Genomic DNA, 23,789 nt, shown 5'->3' on the forward strand with positions numbered 1-23,789 from the left:
ACATTTCCTATTATATTATGTATTTTATTATCATGTAGATAGTTGCCAACGACGCGAGTTTTTTTGGTAAATAGTGAGTTCAGATATTTAACTGCTCTAAGGGTGGTTTAAATTTATTTTTTTCTTCTTATACTTCTGTTTGAGTTTAGGGCGGGGGCGGGGGCGGGATCCTCGCTGTCCTGCACAAAGCAGAGCGGCTGCCCAAAAGGCCTTGTTCCAGTTACTCCCATCTCTGAAAGGTTCATCCCAAATAACAAAAAATAAACAAATAATAATACAAATAAAAAAGGTTAAAAAAAACTGAAAAGAAGGTGGGATGTCGGGGGCAAGCAGGGTGAGTGAAAACTGACGAAGGAAGAACAAGAAACAGTAACAAGTCCAAACCGTATCGACTGTGAAAAGGCACAAGGGATGAAGCCACATCTCGTTTCAATTTTAGTAGGTACATCATGCTCACGTTTAATTAAAAAGGATTTCAATTTATTCGGTTGTTGTTATTTTCTGTTAATATCTTTCACATTACGTATACACAATGCTCAAAATATCGGCCATGTAATGCAAAAGAACCACATATTTCACATAACGTATAGACGATGCCAGAAATATCGCTCATGTAACGCAAAAGAACAACATCTTTCACATTACATAATATATACACAATGGTTCTTTTGCATTACTTGAGCGATATTTTGAGCATTGCCTACACTTAATGAGAAATATGTGGTTCTTTTGCATTATATGAGCGATATTTTGAGCATTGCCTACACTTAATGAGAAATATGTGGTTCTTTTGCATTATATGAGTGGTATTTTGAGGATTGCGTATACGTAATGTGAAATATATTATAAATATTCTGTTGCACTGCATGAGCAGTTTATTGAATTTCACAAATATTTAAAAATTACCCAACTAATCTTCAGAAACTGTTTTGTCAATGAATAATGCAGGTACGTATCTTTTGCACTATATATGCTATAGATTCCCCTTTTCCCTCTCAATAATTTGAAATATGGCTTATTCCCTTCTGCCCTGCGATAACTTTTCTATAAAATCACCTGTAAACTGTAAGGTGCATCCTTTGAAAGGTTTTCATCGGTCAACTCCCATCAGTCTTGCCGTGGTTTTAAGAAGCTAATAATGTACTCGTATGATTGAAATATTCCTTCTGCCTTCTCACAGTCGGTATATTGATGCAATATTGATCGGATACAATGCAACTAAGCAACACATAAACAACTGCGAGAGCTCTACCTCTAGGAATGTAATAGGTATTCAAGCGTTGCTCGCTTATTCTCAGAACATCCGCAGCTGCAGTGAGTGGGATGGAGTGGGGGAAGCACAGAAGCACACAACAATGAATGACATCGAAACACCGAATATCTCCAGCACTATTCACCCTCACCATCGGTGGCTTGCAAGGTTGCCATATTATAAATTCATCATGTCCATATTATATGACTGAAGCCTTCTCAATCCCACCGTGTATGAATCAACAATCTTACGGTCATTGTAAGGTTTACCCACTTTTACTACGAGTATATGTGGTAAGAAAGTGGGAATAAATCAGAAACAATATTCAAATTTGTTATTTTAACATTCATTTTCAAGAAATCAAAACTTGACTTGAAAAGTCCACGTTTACAGTTGATAAACAAGACATTATTAATAAAATTTCAGTGAAATGCATTATGTTTAGGAAAATTGGAAAACATGGCATTGCACGCCCTTGAAACTAACTTCCTGTTTTTGAAACACTAAAGAATCCAAGATACCATAGTCGAAACTATTATTTGCAGGAAACTAAAAGATGATTGTGAAAAATTCTACCTATCGATCGGATAATGACCTGTTCATGCAACCGAACAAATACATCCATAAAGCACAATCTTGTAATATGTGTACTCTGTTCGGAAGTTCACAGAAAAAATATCGGCCAAATACATTTTTGACTGTAGTAGAATGTTAGTACCAATAAAATAAACTAAGACCTATTTATTCTCATCGCGGTAAACAATTGCAAATAACTTCTTTTTAATAAATCATGTGTTTATCTTTAATATTTGTTCTCAATAGCATCCGATTGCTGGACTGGAACTTATGTACTCGTATAAAGACAAGTTAAGTTGCAATTGTTAAGTTCAATAATCAAGTTAACTTTTTTATGTAAATTTGTTCAATATCGAACCCGCATATTTGAACGTGCAAAAATGATTTAAAAACGAGTTAAATGGATTTGAATACAATCTATGACAACCTTACAACCACCGCGTTCCCGGTAAAGTACCTGATTGGGAGCGTTATGAATTCAGGCCATGCGAAGATTATATAATAGATCAGATACACTGCAGCATATCTGAATGCGCATTTGGTTTCCAAGAGGCTCTTGTATTATATATCTAGTGTTCATAGTGTTCCCTGAACACCACATTTCAAGAAAACGCTATTTTTACTAATAATTAATAATCTTTGTTATATCCTCTTTGTATCATTTGATATATTATTGAATCTTTGGCAAACCAACCAACCCCAGAATAAATGACGATAAATTTTAAATTTCAATGAGCTAGATCGAAGTTATGCCGGTACCATGAGAACGAGTCGTTTCACCGATTTCAATAATAAACTAAATTCAAAACGACATACTGGAATCATTTTTGTTTGATACTGCAAACTATAAAACAATCTGTAATATTGTTAGTATTGTTAAAGGTTTTTTTCTGTAAAATATGTACAGCAAAAAGGTTTGCAGAAAAGCTTTCTTTTTGTATTTTCATGTTCTGGCAATCCTATTTACGTACCTACGAATGATTATATTGCCTAGCTTAACTAGTTAGCTGTTCTATGCCTGGATGAAAGCTAGTATATAATCTGTACCCAAGAGGCGGCCATGCTTTGTTTACGTGATTGGAATCCAAACACCCGTGAACCCATTGAAACTCCTTAAGTTTCAGTTTCCAAGTCAAAGGTTTCCAAGTTACGCCCTTCGAGTCAAGTGCTTCGATTCAAGAGACGATAAGTTAGAAGTTAGGACCTTGCTTAAATTACTCTGTTGGGAGCCTTAACTCATCAAGATTTCAGCCGGCCAGTTTTACCGAGGCTCTTGCTTTTCTGATGGATTTATCAAAAACATCGGTTCAATTTTTTTTCTCGACTGCACTCATTAAAGTGTGCTCAGCCGCCATACACCTGTTATGTTATTTAATGACTAAAATGTATTTAACATTCTTCCTCCTGTACTGGTTGAATATTAATATATCAATGTGTTCCTCTTATTCAAGGGATTCAGGTATTGGATAAATTATACAAATAATCTTGTTTACTTCTACCATCATGTAGGATCAGCTTCCTGATTTAGTTCACTATACTCCCGGACATCCTGTATATCACATTTGTAAAATAATCTACTAGAGTACCTATACTTAATTGCCAAAGCAACACGTAGAAAGGCTTTGTCCGAGGAACGCAAATACTTCCCTAATAGCCATGAAGAAAACATTTATCTCAATGAGAAAGATAAAATATATCACACGTGGTTCGCCTTTTGCTCGAATAAACGATTTTCCCACGGCACTCAAGTAATCATTTAAAATCTGTTGGATTTAGACACGCAGAATAAAAACACCCCTTACATTTCCATTATTTGTTCGCCTCAAAATTTTCTTTGTTGTTATTTGAAAAAGCTCAGGAGTGCTATTTTTCCCACATCAGCTTAATTTCTATCTAGTTTTACGGAAACAAAAAGTGCCGAGGCGGAAAACAGAAAGCTTTCTTTTATCTTTAGGACGCGGGTGTTTTACCCTTTTCTAGTACCTAAAAGTCTACCCAAATGCTGATTCTTGCTGGCGTATTAACAGTAATTATTGAATGATATTTTTAATGAGTGCACGGGAATATAAATAATGCTGAGTGGCGTGTACGTTGTACACCGTGAGCAGTGACTAGGTCTCTAATTGACTAGGAGCTGCAACTAGATCTCCTCTAGGCCTGGCTAGTGGCTAGGCAAATGGCCGGCTAGTCGCTGGGTCGCTGGTCACCTTTGCGCGGTAAAGCCTCACTTGTATACAGACAGACATTGAGGGAAGTGAGACTGTTGGAAGTGGATTCCGTACTTTCCGGCAGCGAGATGGACCGGTGCTGGGGCGAGCAGTTCCTCGAGCGGGACCCGAACACGGAGAGACTCTTCATTCCGGCGAACAGCCGCCGTCGCACGCCAGAGTCGTGTCCGTGGGATATCCGAGCTCCATCTGGCCGCAAATCACACTCCACTTTATCCGACAATTTATAGGCTCCCAGAATCATAATGCGGCGTAGACGACACTCAAGCCTCAAGATTATATCCGCTCGCTGTGTTAATGCCTTCACATCAAATATAATCTTTCGTTTCAGGAGGTCGAGCACAGACAAAAATAAAATAATCCATTTTTTTTCTACTTATATCTACAAATTTCAATGCTATTAGCATTAAAGTTATTATGGATAAAAAAATTTTGACATGTATATTCACGTTTGAATGCTTGTTTGTGTCAAATAAGCTCAAAAAACAATATTATAAAATCAAAGAGTGGAGTCTCTGATTCAATTCTGCCTTGAACCTTAAACCCCTGAATTTGACAAAATTGAGTTCATGAGCTGTTTAAAATCTCGTTACAAATATCATGGGAACTGAATTTATGGCTCCACTTTTCACAAAACATTATTCGTTTTTGATTATTCGCGTATTTGGGAAGTAATGTTTCGACTTCCGTCACTAGAAGACACGCCTTTTAGTCGATATTGTCTGCGGATGACCTCTAGAAAAGTTAAATTATTTATGAGGAATTGTATCATGTTTGAGAAATGATAATTTCTTTTAAATTTAAGTAATGTTTTAAACCATTATGAACTCCAGAAAGGGTTATACTTTGTATAATTCATAGGACTCATTTAAATAATTAAATGAGTTCTTGAACATGAAAACACGATGCACACGAGACTCGAGTATCGCCTTCGCCGAGCCAAGTAATGAGATATCCAAATTATTATATTCCCACCTAGAAACACAAATTGTAATCTCCGTTCTTTTCAAGGTTGTATGCTTCGTTTCCACAAAGGATTAGTCAATAAATGAAGATCAATTGTGATGAAAATGGCATCAAGAACGGAATGAGCTTGGAGCAGCTGTTAGTAAACGAACCTTTTCAGTACCTAACATTTTGCTTTCAACCAAATTTCGGTCGAGAGTTGAAATATTCATTGATTATTATTTCATAAATATACCATTGAACCATTACAAGTGAGTTTCTATTACGGTTTCAATTTATTTCCATTTCCAAAATAAGGTAGAAAGCATTTCGAGGATAAATTTCAAAAGAGCATCGGCGAAGAATGACCTAAATGATAATGATGCGCCTATTTTATGAGAGGAATAAATAATATACTAAAAATAAATATTTGGAAGGACACAAATAATAATGGAAAAATTGAAGTGAATAATTAAATGATACTAATATTAAAAACAATTATGATTGAATATTTTTCGCGATTTACGTTTTTGCAAATTTACAAATTATTTCGTTTAATAATGATTATTTACATATTTTTTTTACCAGATAAACGTATTTTGAAACATGCATTGTTTAATGTATACACTGTCATATTTTAAGGCACTGTTCTATTAATAACTAAGAAAAAATCTACTTTTAACGGCTATTCTACTACAACGAGGTAGGATGAAACGAATGAGATATAATTTAAATATTACCAACCGCAACAGTAGTTAAGATATTATTGTAAAATATATATTAAGTATTTTGGATTAACAAGGAAAATCACACTTCGTATACTACATCTACAGTATTTCTAGTTTATCCTGTAACACGGTGATACATTTTAAATCATTCATGGTAATTACTGGGAGGTACAAATAACATACTGTGCGCTTGGAAAACATATGTTTTGGTGAGAATTGTGGGTACAATAGGAACATAATAATAGGAATAATGTTTAAGATAAAAAAATACTGCATCGCCAAAAGCTAAATAAACAGAGGATCTAAATCTTTTATAATTTCCCGCAGCATTACTGAGAACGTTAATAAATAACCAATAAACTTCTACCAAGACCAAACCAATCGAATAAAAAATATACTTATTGATAATAGTTCATTTCAATATTCAATTTTGCACGAGAATGCAATGTACGTAAATTAAGCTTTTCCCTTTTTTAAATTTAAAACCATTTACTGTGGGTATCGCGGTTTACTTGTTAGTTTACACTTATTAGGCAGAAAATTACAAGTTATAACTACTACAAAACGAGCGTAAAGCTGTGATGACTTAGAAAATTTTTGCATTGTCAGATCTACAATTGTAGATGTTAAGCTAATAAGAATTGAAACGGTGTTTTGCCTCCCCTGTAAAACGGATAAACGTGACAATTTTAATTACGTTGTTGGAACGCAGGTTATGTATTTATGTAGGTTTCCATTTTTGGAAACCAGTCAAAAACTTCACTGTAAACGAATTGTACCCAAAAGTATTGTATTAAATAGTGTGATTCAAATGAAAATAAAAAATATATTGTACTGTTTTGTCAATATAACATTGGGGTTAGAATGAAACCGAAGGCAAGAAAGAAGAGAACCTTAATATTCTAAACCTTATTTACCCCAAACAACCGCCATTTTAAATAAAGTTTCAAGCTGAGAAGGTTATTGAATATGACCTTAAAAAGACGGAAGGAAATTTTTCATAACGAAATAATATATTGGTTGTCTTTTTCAAAACACACATCTTGTCAAGAGTACCTATAACAGGTATTTACTGACTATAAATAACATGATTTAAAGACAAATGAATACAGCAAGGCGAGGACTACATAACATAGCTACTATAACCGATCCATGCCAGATTAATAAATGCCTATTCCTTCATTTTAACATTGTTTTAACCAAGATTTACTAAAATTTTATCCCGTGTATTATCCATTATGTTGGCCATTCCCTACATTTACAGAAATGGTGGAATATTTTATTTCTATGTGTCCTGAGTCATATTAAATAAATTATATTCAAAGCAGAGTAGTGTTTTCCGTAGCATAAAAGAGTTGTTGTGTGTATATAAATAAGCAAAAAATGTGCATCATCAAATATTTACACACTAGAGAGAGAGAGAGAGAGAACATTTTCTGGTGAAGCGTATTTTAAAAAGAAAAGCTATATCGCCGAAGTACTGCGACGGTTATACTACCACACGGTGAAGTTAACACACACCTTGCCTGCACAAAGCTGACCTACTTTATACTTAATATTATACTAAAACCAAAATACTACGAACATACCGACGGGCCCCACGTAAGGTAGGTTATCTCCAAATCAGTGGATTTACGAAAACGAAATTTTAAGCTTTTACAAATAATAGTTAAGTGGCTATGTCATGCATTTCCTTGAATGACTTTAAAAATTAGAAACGTAAATGCTGATAAAATAAATTACAAAAGGCCCATTGACACGCTTACAGTCGTACAGTAGATGCTGAGTGATGCATAAAACCATGTAAATCAGTTTAATTACTTTATGATCGTTTCATTTTCAACTAAAATAGCTTACCAATAAACTCTCACCAATCCTGGTTACAGACACCTGTCACATCTTCTCCATTCAAACTTACTATTCAATTCACATTTTTCCCTTTTCTTCAGGCTGCTTTTTTATTAGTAGCTCGTGGAGTTCATTTAATTCTCTAAGAGATGTCTCTAGTTTATAGGTTTGCCCCTCCAGTTCAGAACCGAGGTGAGCTAGCAGTGAGGTTTCTACTGTTTCTAGCAAGTCGAGGTTTTAAGAGGGCGGTGGCCTCCAGGCAGTCCTACACACTCATTTACGATTAGAAGACTTTCAAGTCTAAATAAAAACAAAGTTTTTGTTGTTATGAAGAAGCGCCCTTGAGGTGATTTCTCACGAAAACGGCGCTATATAAATTAGCCAAATATTATTAAGACGTTCTGCTTAATCTTACTACCCTTTCATCGGCTCTGTAAATCAATACGAATAATTTTCATATTCGTATTTCAATCATACAAGGTGTTATGTCTGACCATATATACGTCTCAGGAAATCTCTGATTTTAAATCGTAATTTCGGATCACTAAAATTATGATTAAACGCGACGTTCGTTGTAATCTAAGTGGTCATAGGCGGCGTTAACTAATGTATTTTTATTTAAAAACGCTTTTTACAAGGTATTGCTTTACAATATTAAGACAAATTATTTGTTTGCGCCCGTACATATACAATGTGAATATTAATAAATAGTTTTGTTGGTTTAAAAACGAGTTTCGAGAAAGGCATACAAATACAATATTGTATATGTACGGGCGCAAACAAATAATTTGTCTTAATATTGTAAATAAATTCCTTGAAAAAGGCGTATTTTAATAAAATAAATTAATTAACACCATCTATGAACACGTAGCATATAACGAGCGCCGAGTGCACCTGAGCACATTGAATGGTTTTTCATAAGTCAGCCGTGCTTTCCCGTGAGTAAATAAATGCAACGACGATAAGCGATAAAAGAGATAATAAAATATATAACTAACAAACTACAACTAGTGAATGTGTTCTATGTGATAAATAGATAAATGAGATTGGAGACCAGTGGAGCAGGAGAGCAGGAGAGCAGGAGAGCAGGAGAGTAGGAGAGCAGAGATATAGCGGAGAGCCGAGACGACCGACCTGAGCTAGAAGCTATCTGCGGACTCTGCACCGCTAGCGAGGCGGGGGCCGGCGAGCGGGCCAGCGCGCGCGACTCCGCGCCCGGCCGAGACATTTCATTGGCGTGCTTCAGCACCTGGTAGGTGGCATCCACCTCGGGGCTCTCTGGGATGGGGCAGGGTACTCATTAGTAGGGACAGGGAAAAGTCTCGAACAAACTAATTTCAAAGAATGTATAAGGAATATGAGCACTTTGATCAAAAGCGCAATTAACTATTAAAATTACATTTCGATCACTGTCGTAAGTGGATTAAGCAAACAAACAAAATATGAGTGTAAAACAACTGCATTTAACGTGTTCTTCATGGTGAAATAAAAATGAAAAACTTACAGAATTTCAATATGAATATCTGTTAAAGGTACATGGCGATTTTTTACTTGGTAGGTATTGTACGTATGGATGAAATATATGAATAACATACCAAATACAGTTGTTTAATATAAAAAAACAAGTTCATTGTTGCAGTTGCTATTCTTTCACACCCAGTGCGCGATTTGATACGGAGAAGGTTTACTTAGTAATCTGGGTTAAGTTGATGCAAGTCAAAAACGGAGTAGATGTAATCGTATGGTAAGCCCTTTAATATTACTTATACGTTTGAAATCTCCCCGTTGTTTCGTTTTGCTAGACAAAACAGGAATAAGTCGTTATTAGAGAAGGGTTACGATATTCGTTTTGATTCCGTGTCGTATAAAATAATATCATTCGGATAGGATAGGGGATTAAATTAGGAAATATTGTCGGGAGGTAAGAAAAACATCGAAAGATTATATTGTACATTATCGACGTACAGCATGTTGACGTAATGGAGGGTGGCTGCTTCCTTTACTAATCACGAATAATAAGATTTGTTTGTATATTTGGATACAGATCAGCTGTTGACAAACAACTGATAAGATTAAAAGGATCAGGGTTAAAATTTTAATTCTGGCTCCGCCACGCATTATTGGTATTACTCGGCAAATCGATTAATAAGTGTCAGGTTCATCTGAAATATTAGAGTTTATTAAGTCAGTAAAATTATTGTGAAATTACTTGCGCAGACGAGATACAAAAAGTAAACAGTTGACGATTATGAATTAACTTTATGTATACGACCAATTTAACAGAAACTGCGTTACCACAAATTTAAAACCAAGGTTTGATGACATTAGTTGATTATTAACTCTGATTTGTGACCATTGTCAATGTACTTATTGAAAAGCGAATGTGTCATCTGCTTATTGGATTACTGCAAATCGCAATGATTCGGTCACCTTTGTTGTAATATGGCTTGACGACGACCCACAAGTACTTTTATCGCCGAGAAGGTAAAGCAAAACACGGTCGCAAAACCGACATCCTTGTATTAAGTGAACATACTTTGCACTGTGAAAAACTCGTTTATGAAAGAAAATATTAATGGAATTCTCAATAGACAATTTTCTTTTAATGGCACATATTTTCTCATGTTAACGAGGCCAAACAAAGTTACAAGTTTCAATTTTTTTCCAATTTAATTCATTTGGGAACTTACTCCAAAGAACGTAGTGGAAAAGTTTAAAACATGCCACAAACTCGGATGGGCATCACCAGAAAGTAAGTCGCTCATGTCAAGTTGCGATGAAGTTTCGGAGAAACTAAACAGTATTCTGATCGGGAGTTCTGTTAGTAAAATTGCTTTGATCTCGACTATTTTATCGAAAAACATTTTTATGCCAAAACTTACAACGACTTACGAAGAAATACGATGGATATAGTTTAATATCAATTTAAGAAGGTGGATCCAGTATTATGATTTGAAATGTGCCATTACAGTTTTTAGGCATTAAGTTTTGGATATTTTTTAGATCAAAGTTGATATGGGTTGATGCTGATGCGGATGGTAAATTTTTGTAAATACTTGTTGGGATAATACATGCTAAAATAACAATGTACAATGTATTATTTACGAAGGGTAGGTAATTTGCAATATCCCGAAGACCTCCTTGTAGAAAATAAGTATCATTCGGGATTTTGTCATTTAAGAGTCAAACCTGTTCATTGATTGCAAATTTCATAATGAGAGAAAAATGAAACATTAAGACACTTGCATTACGAGGATTTCAAGTTAAATGGGATTCTATGAATCACAATGGAGACAAATGTTGGGCAATTCAATTCAATGGCATCACAAAAACGATTAGAAAAGATTTGCTCTTATACCGTCTTCGTCTATATAATAGTCGGGTTCGTGGAAGGACAGTTGCGTGGCAATCCTTTGTCCCGGCAGCCAACCCTCAGCGTCAACTGGTGAAACGGTAGCAAAATCAGTCATAATCTCAAGACAGCAATTAAATAGTTCGGATCTTACGTACTATTTTTTTACTATGGTGTACTAAAGAGTTCTCGATAAAACATCATCAATTCTACATAATATTTTAAACTGTAGAACTTTTTACACGTTTATGGAAGAGCTGGTATTTTCTTTATAATGTATGATTTTAATTTTAAAATTTTTATGCACGATTGTAATGATAAAAACAATCATGTTTTTGGATAAACTTAGTTATGATTTATATCGAATATCTAAAATGTGTGAAAATCCATAACCAGAAAAACCATTTTGCATACGATAACTGAAAGTATCTAAAGCAGTGTTTATAGTGTATCTCTTATTTGTGGAAAATTTGGCTTATTAAAACGTTGAGACATGAAGTATTTAAAAAAAATGAAAAACTAATATATACCAAGTTTTAAGAGATTTTAAGAGAGAGACAAATAATTTGATGCTATATTGTATTTCTCCAGAAACACAACCAATTTAAATGCGAATAGGGTTAACAACATCGCCCAACAATATTTGTAATACATCTGCGAAAGGTTTCCCAAAGAGTCTATCAGTTATCAGTAGAGAAAATCGTCATATTTAAATCCGATTTAATCAAGATAATTGATTAGTTAAATAATTTTAGCTCCTCGAAAATATGTATGTTTATTAAAATGAAAGCAACATTTTAGTTATGCGAGGTGTTATAAAATCAAATTAGTAAGCTTTTTGTTATCAGTAAAAAAAGGAGTTAAGTTTTGTAAAATAAAGAGCTTCAGAAGGAATTAAAAGTTCTGAGGGAGAAAAAAATAAATAATATGGGGTGTAAGATGGGAAAAAGATGATACACAATTTACATCCTAACTCGAAAATAAGAATAATTTTTTAAATAAATATTACAAGTAAATGATCATGACATATTTTTAAATGAAACATGTGTTGGAAATCTAATAAAATAATTCCATTTTAAGGCCTATTTAGTATGATAATCAGCCACCAAAGAAACGACGGATAGGGCATCTAGGAGGTGCCTCATCGAAGTGATGGCTATCGCTTATGAAAATATAATGTTGATTGATGATTAATAACAAATTTACAAGTTTAATGGAAATGGAAATATTACCATTAAAACGTTTGGATAGGTTTAAGAACTCGGGGTTAGATAGTGTCAACCCTCATATTAATAGTGACTTGAGTACCTACGCCATATAGGTTATAAAAATACAATTGACGAAACCGAAAATGAATCAATATTTTCTTTTAAAAACCTGATATGGATAGCGCCTCCAGTTGAAATTTGAAATCCTACATTTCTATTACATATTTTTTAACCATTTTTTTCTAAATTTTAAATTTGGCTCTCATATTAATAGGAAAAGTAAAAAATCACCACTCCCCATGTTAAAAGATATATATTTTTTAAGTTCTGATTTTAATGTGAAATTGACGTTGGTTAGAAACATGGTGTAACTTTTTTCAAAACTTTTCCAAGATCGTAAAAATACGTTCTGTTTTATTCTTAACCCGAGAATTTTGGCCTTCATGGAAAAGATAAAATACTAAATAGTAAGATGCTGTATTTGATTTTTTGAAAAGGAATAGCTTGGCCCAGTTGTTCTGCAGAAATTCACACGTGACAGAGTCAGTCAACAAATGGCCATTCAGCGCCATTTCTGTTTTTTTGGCAATTGAAGTTAAATGCCATTCTCATTGCATTTCAGCTTTTGAACAAATAAAATGGCGTTAAATAACCATTTGATGACAATATTACATTTGAATTTCTGCGAAACAACCGGGCCTTGGTGTGGTTAAAAACTATTTTACCCCGAGCCCTTCAATTTCGAAGTAACATTTAATGAATGCGAAAAAGGGATAATGGCATTATTAGTACGATATAGAGTAGTTAGTTGGTGTTCTACCGTGCTTTGACACTTAGGACTCACTCTCTTCCTCGGCGCTCTGGTCGACCCCGCGCGCCTCTATCTCCGAGGTGCTCTTCTGGCGCCGCAGCAGGCGCGCCTTGGTCTGGCAGCGGCCCGTGCCGCCCATGCAATCCGCGTGCACGTTCATCTTGCACAGCCGGCAGCGCAGGCCCTGGCGCGTGTGACCTGGACACGTTTACTGATATATGTTACCTGCCACACAACGCCCGCACAACTACCAACTAACAACATTCAAGGGAAGCACTATTCATTACATTCACTTTATTTCACTCTTTGACTGTTTAATTTAACTTTGTGTTTCAACTGTTCCCAGTCATCTGTAGCCTGTGAGATTATGGGATTCCCAATTGGGGTATGTTGTGAGGTTGAAGGCAGAAGTGAGGGGAAGGAAACGAGGAAGAGGAAGGTGGAAGAGCACCTGGCTATTCAGATCTGGTCATCAAACAAGGCTTAAGCCATTTCAAGTAACTTTTCAATTTTGCATGCTGGACTTGCACCAGGGCGATACTGAGAGAATATTCCACAGATAACTCGTGGTAGATAAGTGAAGAAAAAGTAACATACAAACAATATACTTAACCTAATCTAACCTAGGTATGTATACAGAAAAGTGGGACATAGTTAATAGACACATTTTGTGTCAGTTAGATAACAATTGACCTTCAAAACAAGTTAAAGGTCAATGATTACACGAGAATTCGAAAAACCAACCTATCGAATTTTCCCACCCCTTACTACTTTAATTTTGATACTACTTTAACAATAAGAGAAGAAAATAAAATAACTATATACAACTGATTTAAAAAAAAAACGGAAAACTGGGGCAAGGCCGGGTACTTCAGACAGTCCGTATATTACATAAATTAGCTTCACAAAAAGGTTAATAGCATAATATTAATGGGTAGGAATTATCCTTTCCCAAAACTTTGTCAAAACCAAAAGGTCACACAAAGTGTAACTTCTATAATATGTTATATATAAACAAAATATAATTGCATTTCATAGAAATCGAATACTTCAATGGAATGTAAACTCTACTAAATGTTCAGATCAAAGAGTTTACATATTAATCAAAAACTTATTTCTAAATTATCTGATACTATATTAGATTCCCTTGTTACCTTCAAAGAAAGGTTTGTTTTTAATAAACGATCCTAAAATTGACTGATATTATGTATTAGATTCCCTTGTTACCCATAAAGAAAAATTTGCTTTTAATAAACGCTCCTAAAATTAACTGATAATATGTATTAGATTTTTTTGTTATCCACAAAGAAAGGTTTGCTTTTAATAAACGCTCCTAAAATTAACTGATACTATGTATTAGATTCCCTTGTTACCCACAAAGAAAGGTTTGCTTTTAATAAGCGCTCGTAAAATTATCTGATTTTATTGATTTGACTGACTTACGTGTAACCTGATGAGAAGCTTTACAACATAGACGTATTTTCTAGCTCCCAAAAACAATTCAAAAGACTTGTCAAAGAGAGATGAAAAATTAGCATAAATATATTATGACAGTTTACGTACCTCTAAGAACCTGGGAACAGACGTCGCAGGGGGTGATCTTTTTGTAAGTGTATTCCAGAAAGTTGTGTGACTCCGAGTCTCCCGCCGAGCGAGACATTTCTCTGGAGTTGCCATTTTTCCTGGATAAATTTAAATGGGCATTAGATTTTTAATGCGATGTGAGGGTCTAAATTATTTAATTCACTTGGAAAATCTTAATTATGGGTTTTGTATTATTTTGTTTTAAAAAAACTTTAATAGTTGTGGAAAGGCATCATTATTATAATTAAAAATAAAAATGTTTGTAGCTACCTTCTGTTGATATATTTATGGTCATGGTCATTCATGTAAAAAATTCAAACAATTAATTCGATATAAACTACACATAGATCAAATCTGATCTCTAGAATGTAAAAGGTGTCAAATTTAAATCGGTTTATTATTCATATGTATTTTAGATCATAGACCTACTACTGGCACGTGGAAATTATTTCTACTTGATGAAAGAGGAAAATACTACCCCGAATAGAGTCCGATGTTTTCATAGTTGTGACAACAAACGGCTAGGATAGAGAAAACACCCTACGAAATGAATGTAGGTATGTCAACAGTTCTTACTAGATCAAACTTACTCATAATAAAGGTTTTCTTAAAAGGAAAGCTACAAAATCATAATTCACAACTCCGGTACACATTAATGAAGCAACAACTAAACAACAAGTTGATACTTACCCCCCGCGTGTGGATGGATATTGCCAAAGTGTGGGAGAATAACGGTTTAAAGTTTGAAACGGATAATGGGTATAATGTGCAAGAAGCAATGACATTACACAACTTATAGACACGTTGCAGAGATCTCAATGTGGCAAGCAAAAGATATGACAGCTGCCGTCATTTTGATTTAGTACGAAACTGTCGTGTGCTATCTCTTTACCTCTCTTAATCAAATTGCATAAATAAAGTCAAGGAATAACAATCCATCTGTATATATCTACACGCAAATAACGCGTAAAAGTGAAACCGCGAACATAACAACATATAATTATAATAAGGAATCCTATTGGCACTGGGTCATCTCATACGGCGTTCATTTCAACCACCTCGACGTAAAATATGATATGCGACCAAATTCGATTCAAATTTTGAAGTATGTAAACGATGTATCTCTTTTGTTCTTTGGATTTCTATTATTGTCATATACATAACTAAAGTTTAAGTTCGAAAATAAGTCATTGGAAACAAAGTCTGTTTGTTACTTGCCACATATTTGGTTAATTTAGTGAGACAATAACGCGTCTTTAGGTTTGTGATGTCATTGGCAATAAGCAGCTAATGTTTCGCAAAACAATAAAATAAAAGTAGTGGCATCCCAAAGCAAAAGCACTCACCTTCCCTCACAAAGCTCACAACTCGAAGGTGTCAACAAATAATAAGTTTATATATTTCAAAGGAGGACATCGCCGGTCTTAATAATGCAATCAGATATCTCTCAAGGGTGGCAAATAAAAATGTTTAAAATGACTAGGGGTGCGTGCTTTCAATTTCCATTATTATATTACCTCATTGCAATGATCGTTGACACAGCGTGGTACATTTGATTTTTTCTACGAATGGTAAAGTTTGAAACAGAAAAAAAAGAAAAATGAAATATTTTTGATCTCGTTTGCTTAGCAGATACAAAAAACATAACAAAGGTCTGAAAACTGTTCACATAAAAATCAATAAAAATGATTGAGGAATTATTGATTTTGTGAACTTTATTCAGATTAAAAAAATATTACAATAAAAAATTTCCCTAATTAAAAGACATACAAACATAATAATACACGGTCTCCGGAAACTCGTAGTACAAGCCAGAAAATGATGAATTACATGGAGAACCAAAACAAAAACTTTTCTTTTCCGACTGAGCATTTTGATTAATTATTAATTTTTTTCAATTATTCTCCCACAGCAAAAGGGTTAAACACACTTTTGGAACTTTTCGTTTCGAAGCATTTGAAAAGACATAACCCCCTGGCGATCAATTTTTTTAAAATTGTACCTATTAATTTCAAACTTCGGACACGATTTACTCGAAAACTAAAGCCCAAATAAAAAAGTCGTATCACCAAATCGACTCAAACGTGATTTAGATTCACCAATTTCTAGCTTGTACCACGAGTTTCCGGACACCGTGTGTATAATGAATAATGATCCTGAGAAAAAATTAAAGTGACGGTGGCATTCTGATATCAAATCTACTGCGATCAAAACTGAGAAATAATAATGATACAAAGCCAGCCGGCTACCTTAACGATTAAATATACGAGTAGAAGCCTGTTTGTTTATCAAAGCGGAATACTGAGTTGTATTCCACAAAGAACAAAAGGGGGCTTGAGCTCAATACTGACTGATTTGGGCAAATAAATGCGAAGGCGATTTATGACCCCGCTTGACCTTGGGAACACAAACGTCTGGGTAGCTCTCGGAGTGTTGGACGAGAGAAGCTTTGCAGTGTGCGTCGACTGAAGGGTGTCAGATGTATTATGGTGGTGTTTGTAAGTTTTGTTCCCGCGCTGAATAAAGAGACCCTTTCGCTTCTGGGAATGGCCTTCACCCCTTTTGATGAAAGAGGGCCCACAATCTAAGCTAACGGTTCTAATTGAATACTTAACATACGATATCTTTACAAGATTATTATTCATATTTCGTATTAACTCACCTGCTTTTATGTAAACAATGAAAAAATCTTATTCTGAATCATATAAATTGTAACCTTCACCCCTTGAAATTGAAAATGAATTTATTTCCACAAAAGAATGTCAAAATACTAATTTTGGTTGGGCGTGTCTGTAAGTCTGGTTCGATGAACTCTAGAACTAGTCGGATATGATCTCACGATTTTCACGACCGTTTAATGACCGTGTTGTGCTCTCTCTTTCTTTAGCCAAAGTTTCGGATAGCTTTACAGTGTCCATCAGGGCAGATGTGTAATCGATGGCAGATCTGCCCTGATGATGTATGCTGTCCGAAACATCGACTACATAAGATAAGCTAGCGCAACAAGGCGTAACACCTACAAATGAATATAATAAATCTAGAACTCGAATTTACGTACCTAGTATTTAATATTTTCTACCAGATTCCTATTCCTTTTTTCCGAAAAATTGTTTAAATAATACTCTTAATATTTAAAATGTGTAATTTGTTTAAAAATTTCTTCACAAGTATAGTTGAATTTCGTGATTTTTCAAGGGTCTGCGCTTTTTAGCTAATATTCAATTCATCTCCAATTATAATATCGCATGATTTTTCCCGGTTCTTTAGTACATTATAAGAATTTAATGTAACAATTAATAATTATTACTCACAGGTATGTAATAAAAAGTTAAAAAAAATAGAAAAAATATATGTTTTTTATACAATCACAATTTTTTTTAAATAACTCAATGTCACCTCTGTTCCTCTCTTCACCAACATCAATATAATTGCAGAGATTCGTTCCTGGAGGCCATAATTTATATTTGCTCACCGAAACTATTTGCATAGCCAATAATTGTTGACTTGCCTTTGCTAAATAAACCATTGTATAAACACCATCACGGGCTCGAACCGTTTATTGGTCATCCGAGCCATCCGAGCCATCAGAGACATCCGATCCATCCGAGCCATCCGAGCCACCCGAACCGGATTCGTACTTTTTAAAATGTGGTTTGGTAAGAATATTCCATTATCAAATGATGAATGAACCTTGGTTAAGTAAGAACCTACATGACTAACGGATCGATAGCTGACCAAAACGTTATACATTTTTGGTAGAATTATTAAGAATTCAATAGTAAAAGAAAGTGTCACAAATGACATCAGATTTAGGATAAAATGACTTGATCCGTGTCGATCGATGGTTATCTCAAATGCTTCATTGAAATTATATGAGCTACGAAGGGATGTTTACACTGCCTGGTGTTGGAATGTTTTCGCAAAACTCGGTGGTGATTTAATTTACTTCGCAGAAAGCACTGACGCCATTTCGACTCATAAATCAGAGTCTAGCGGTCACGCTAACTCACCATCGTAAAATGTTTTATTTGATTTGTTTAAATTTTTTTCATCTTTCGTATTTTACGCTAATCATTGCAGCACAAAATCAAAAAATACATACACACTAGGAATAAAATAACATGTTAATAGGATTGTTTTTAGTATAAAATATAAAACAAACAATTTAATTTCATAGAATAATATGACAGATATATGAAGATTTTCGTCCCTTAAGAGGAATACACAACCCTTTTCAATAATTGCAAATTCATTTTGTGGCGTCATTTTAATTTAAATAAATAAATAACCTTTATAGTGTAGAGCCAATAATATACTATCAAAACCAATAGTTTCTTTGTGCGATAAAAATAAAATATGTTGTTCTTATATTGTAACGAATATAAGTAATTGGCATAAAAATCAATTGGAAGAGTCTAAAATTGGTCAGAGCGCCAAAGTGTTTTTTTTAATTTTATTTTTTTTCGAGAATTATTTTATAATACAGAAAAAGGTTAGTCACAGGTAAATAAATAACTAGCTAACCATAGCAATGAAAAAATCTGTATTTTTATAAAGTTGTTTCTTATATGCAATTATAAATAAATAATAGATATTTATGTTATTAAAAAAAATATTTAATAGTAAACGCTTATATTTTACATAAATGAAATACATTTTTTTAATTCTATTAAAGCGAAACAACAGGAAAAGCTTCTTTATTTATCCAAATCATGTTTTTTGATATTCATAACGTTCGGTATTATTTGTTATTCTTGATGGTGTTAGTGAATATTTAATATAATTGAGCCATATGTTAAGCATTTATATCCATGAATATACCTTTTGCAGGTGTGTGGGTAGGTGGTGTGAAGTAATGTGGAATAAACGCATACTGACTTGTCAACGAGGGGCGCAGGCTGTGGGGGTGCGGGGGCCGGTTTGAGGCTTTTAAAGGCTTTCAACCATTTGCTCTTCATGCTTCCGGCGGAAGATGATGACAGTTTTCGATCTACGGTTCCGGCGTCGGCTTTAGCGGCGAATAATTCTTTCTGCAATAAAAAAAATATGTATTTATATTAATAATTCAAATCCCAAATGTCAAGTGGCGGCAATTGGTTTATTCCGTCAAAATTGAAAGGTTGTATTGATAGACAATCTAAAATTTTCACAGATTTCTAAACCAATTTGCTACAACAAATATTATTTAATTAATTTTTGATAAAATCTGAACAATGTTCGGAAAATAATATTCATACAATTGTAAAAATGATTTCGCCATTAAATTAACCAATTTATTTTAAAATAGGTACTGTTGTGAAATAACCTTGAACTTGTAATTCACAAATACGTTTTATCACACCTTAGGTCCACAAAATGTTTTTTTTCACAGAAACTGAAATAATGAAATGAACTAAAAGCAGCAGTTGCCTACTCTTGCGTGTGCGTAGCATATACTACGAAGGTACCTACTACGTTGTATTTTTACTTAAAAATATATAAGAAATTTTATATTTTCTTTTTAAAATAGATGTAAGGAATGGAATTATTTAAAAAAAAATGTTATTTAGATTTATAGGCTTTTACCTGATATATAGTTCACAAGATTTACTGCATAATACAGTGACAACAGAAGTTTTTAAATGTTTAAACAACATAATATATTTAAATGTTTAAACAACATGCTACATTTAATTTTCCATTTAAATTTACAATATATAAGAAGGGAAAAAATCAAAATCAGTTTTAAAAGTGCAGATGGCATAAAAATAATAAGTGAATTAACATCTTATATCTAGAATTACAACCTATGTACAAAAATTTTTTTCACAACTTTGAGACACAACCCTCGAAAAGTTGCCAGACTTCTAACTTCTTTTATATTTATATTAAAAAATCCTTATAATTTATATTTAGTGTTCCCGATAAATTTGTTAAAATCGTTAAAATTTTTCGTAGGGTGCTATGAACAGAACTACTAATACAAACTCTTTTAAACATTCGCGTAGGGTGCCATGAACAGAACTACTAATACAAACTCTTTTAAACATTCTCGTTGGGTGTCGTGATATGTTATATTATGATCGGGTAAAATTTTACACTAATAAATCTAAACGAAATATGAAACAGAATAAGATTTAGAAAAATAAAAACGTAACAGTCTCAAATGGAAATGTTTGGAGTATACGATAGGATCTTTGTTTTACCGGTAATCTGAAAACCATTGGGACCTAATTATAATAAGTCATTTTATCGATATCATATTAGAATTAACAACATTATCTTGCGACTAAATTTCCCTTAGTTTTGACAGCTTTATTTTTCAATAATTAATAAAAACGTAACAGTCTCAAATGGAAATGTTTGGAGTATACGATAGGATCTTTGTCTTACCGGTAATCTGAAAACCATTGGGACCAAATTATAATACGTCATTTTATCGATATCATATTAGAATTAACAACATTATCTTGCAAACTAAATTTTGACAGCTTTATTTTTCAATAATTAATATTATACCTATTAGTAATCTTTAACTTCTACATAAATACTGGGCATTGCAGACTAAACGTTGCCACACATTTAGCATATTTAGTTGGCGTTGAATTGTTCTATTTATTCATAAATTTGTAGCACTTGTAACCGAGGATTTTTGCTACAGTGCTTTTGCGTGTTTTTAATGATAGTGGGCCCACAGAATTGAAATAAATTAACAGATATCCACGGCTCGCCAGCGAAGGCGAAATACCATTAAAGAAAATTTATTCTTGGTTTGCAAATTACAGCGAACGCTTTCCATTGCAGTGGAGCTGGCTGCTTATAGCTGGTAGTTGGTAGTTAACAGATACTCATTTATATTCACGGCCCGACGTCACGGCTACACTTACTTTAAATCTCACTAACACGGTTTGTCGAGGGCTATCTGCGGTGATAAACCTAACTGGAATCAAGCCTTCGTAAATCCAGTGGGAGGATAAAATTTAATATACTTTAAATTATTAAAGTGAAACTTTAAAGCTTCGCTTCGTAATTGAAACAAGTTTCATTTGATGATAATTTAATAGCAAAACGGTGGTTGCTAGCCTACGTGTAGAAAGCTCAGAAGAAATTTAAAACTCTAGACGCATTTACATGACGAAACTACTTTCTTGCACATGGGAATTAATTTCACGATATCAAACCGTTGGAAAATTGCATAAAATTTAGTGTCGTGAAATCTTCAATAGTTATGACACCATTAGCCCCTAAGAAAAATGCGTCCGCTCAGCAGAAACGTTTTATCCCTTTGAAATTAGTTGCATGACAATAATGTTGCCAATAAATCACGTCTGCAAATTAAAGGAAAAATAATATATATTTTTTTTATAATCGCCGACCGGTAGGCAAAAATATATGGTGGTTCAAAAGTTAGATTATCTAATTTAAACAAAAATATAAAATGGCCGCAGCTCGGGCCAAGCCGGATACTAACTATTCACCTTGTCTTTAAAAATAGAAATATAGAAAATTATAAGAAAAAAATATAAAAAATTTGTAATAACATATAAGTAATAAATTTTCATACAAAATTCTCTGATTTAGTAACTTCATATCACAAGATAAAATATTAAAGAATGGTATCTGGTTATAGTTTAAACAATTGTTTGGATCGTTTTGCAAAATTTGATAGCTGACAATGAAAAATGTAGGCACGGAACGAGCACATAGAACCATCAATCTCCTTAAAAAACAGACAGAAAACCAATCTTATCTTCAGGCAGGTGTCGAAAACTAGACAAAGATATTGAAAGTACTCAATCATAATACAATTTTTAATAAAAAATATGTTTCTATACACAAGTGCAACATTAAATACTGAATTTCGTAAGAAAAGTAAGTAAGTTCACAAATTGAACACTGTCCCTACCTGATGAATAGACATTATCTTGATTAGAGTGTGCATCAAGCTGATCCAATTCAATGTAAAAGGTTTATTCTAAGAAGAGCAAAAAAGTACGAATCTGGGTGAACGGAATGTGATACAAAACGGGAGATTTTATGGTCAATGATTAGTGGACCTATTACCTATAAAATGTAAGAATCTGGGTGAACGGAATGTGATACAAAACGGGAGATTTTATGTTCAATGATTAGTGGACCTATTACCTATAAAATGTAAGAATCTGGGTGAACGGAATGTGATACAAAACGGGAGATTTTATGGTCAATGATTAGTGGACCTATTACCTATAAAATGTAAGAATCTGGGTGAACGGAATGTGATACAAAACGGGATATTTTATGTTCAATGATTAGTGGACCTATTACCTATAAAATGTAAGAATCTGGGTGAACGGAATGTGATACAAAACGGGAGATTTTATGTTCAATGATTAGTGGACCTATTACCTATAAAATGTAAGAATCTGGGTGAACGGAATGTGATACAAAACGGGAGATTTTATGTTCAATGATTAGTGGACCTATTACCTATAAAATGTAAGAATCTGGGTGAACGGAATGTGATACAAAACGGGAGATTTTATGTTCAATGATTAGTGGACCTATTACCTATAAAATGTAAGAATCTGGGTGAACGGAATGTGATACAAAACGGGAGATTTTATGGTCAATGATTAGTGGACCTATTACCTATAAAATGTAAGAATCTGGGTGAACGGAATGTGATACAAAACGGGAGATTTTATGTTCAATGATTAGTGGACCTATTACCTATAAAATGTAAGAATCTGGGTGAACGGAATGTGATACAAAACGGGAGATTTTATGTTCAATGATTAGTGGACCTATTACCTATAAAATGTAAGAATCTGGGTGAACGGAATGTGATACAAAACGGGAGATTTTATGGTCAATGATTAGTGGACCTATTACCTATAAAATGTAAGAATCTGGGTGAACGGAATGTGATACAAAACGGGAGATTTTATGGTCAATGATTAGTGGACCTATTACCTATAAAATGTAAGAATCTGGGTGAACGGAATGTGATACAAAACGGGAGATTTTATGTTCAATGATTAGTGGACCTATTACCTATAAAATGTAAGAATCTACGTGAACGGAATGAGATATGAAACTGGAGATTTCAAGGACAGTGATTAGTGGATATATATATTACCTATAAAGTGTACGAATCTGGGTGAACGGAATGTGATATGAAACCGGAGATTTCATGGTCAATGATTAGTGGACCTACGAGTATGAACTACAAAATGGTCTATACATATTTTTACTATAAAATAATTTCCTCCTCCCAAACAAAAAAGCTGTACTTT

The 23,789-nt window shown here is 33.8% G+C and overlaps 1 protein-coding gene across 3 annotated transcripts in view; it reads right to left on the reverse strand.

The window, feature by feature from the left end:
• Positions 1–23,789, reverse strand: part of Stacl (SH3 and cysteine-rich domain-containing protein) — a 350,766-nt gene that overhangs the window by 17,979 nt on the left and 308,998 nt on the right. For 2 of the 3 annotated variants that reach the window (XM_089634823.1, XM_089634843.1), the window contains exons 13-16: positions 19,411–19,562; positions 14,512–14,630; positions 12,982–13,146; positions 8,712–8,855 (exon numbers count right to left, since the gene is read on the reverse strand). In XM_089634823.1, the coding sequence (XP_089490949.1) occupies positions 8,712–8,855; positions 12,982–13,146; positions 14,512–14,630; positions 19,411–19,562 (580 nt within the window). The remainder of the gene's footprint in view (positions 1–8,711; positions 8,856–12,981; positions 13,147–14,511; positions 14,631–19,410; positions 19,563–23,789) is intronic. The other variant, XM_089634833.1, reaches the window with a different exon arrangement.

This window comes from Hesperophylax consimilis, chromosome 1 (genome assembly GCF_061612785.1).
Source record: "Hesperophylax consimilis isolate HC1 chromosome 1, BYU_Hcon_1.0, whole genome shotgun sequence".
In the NCBI taxonomy this organism is placed as follows: Eukaryota; Metazoa; Arthropoda; class Insecta; order Trichoptera; family Limnephilidae; genus Hesperophylax; species Hesperophylax consimilis.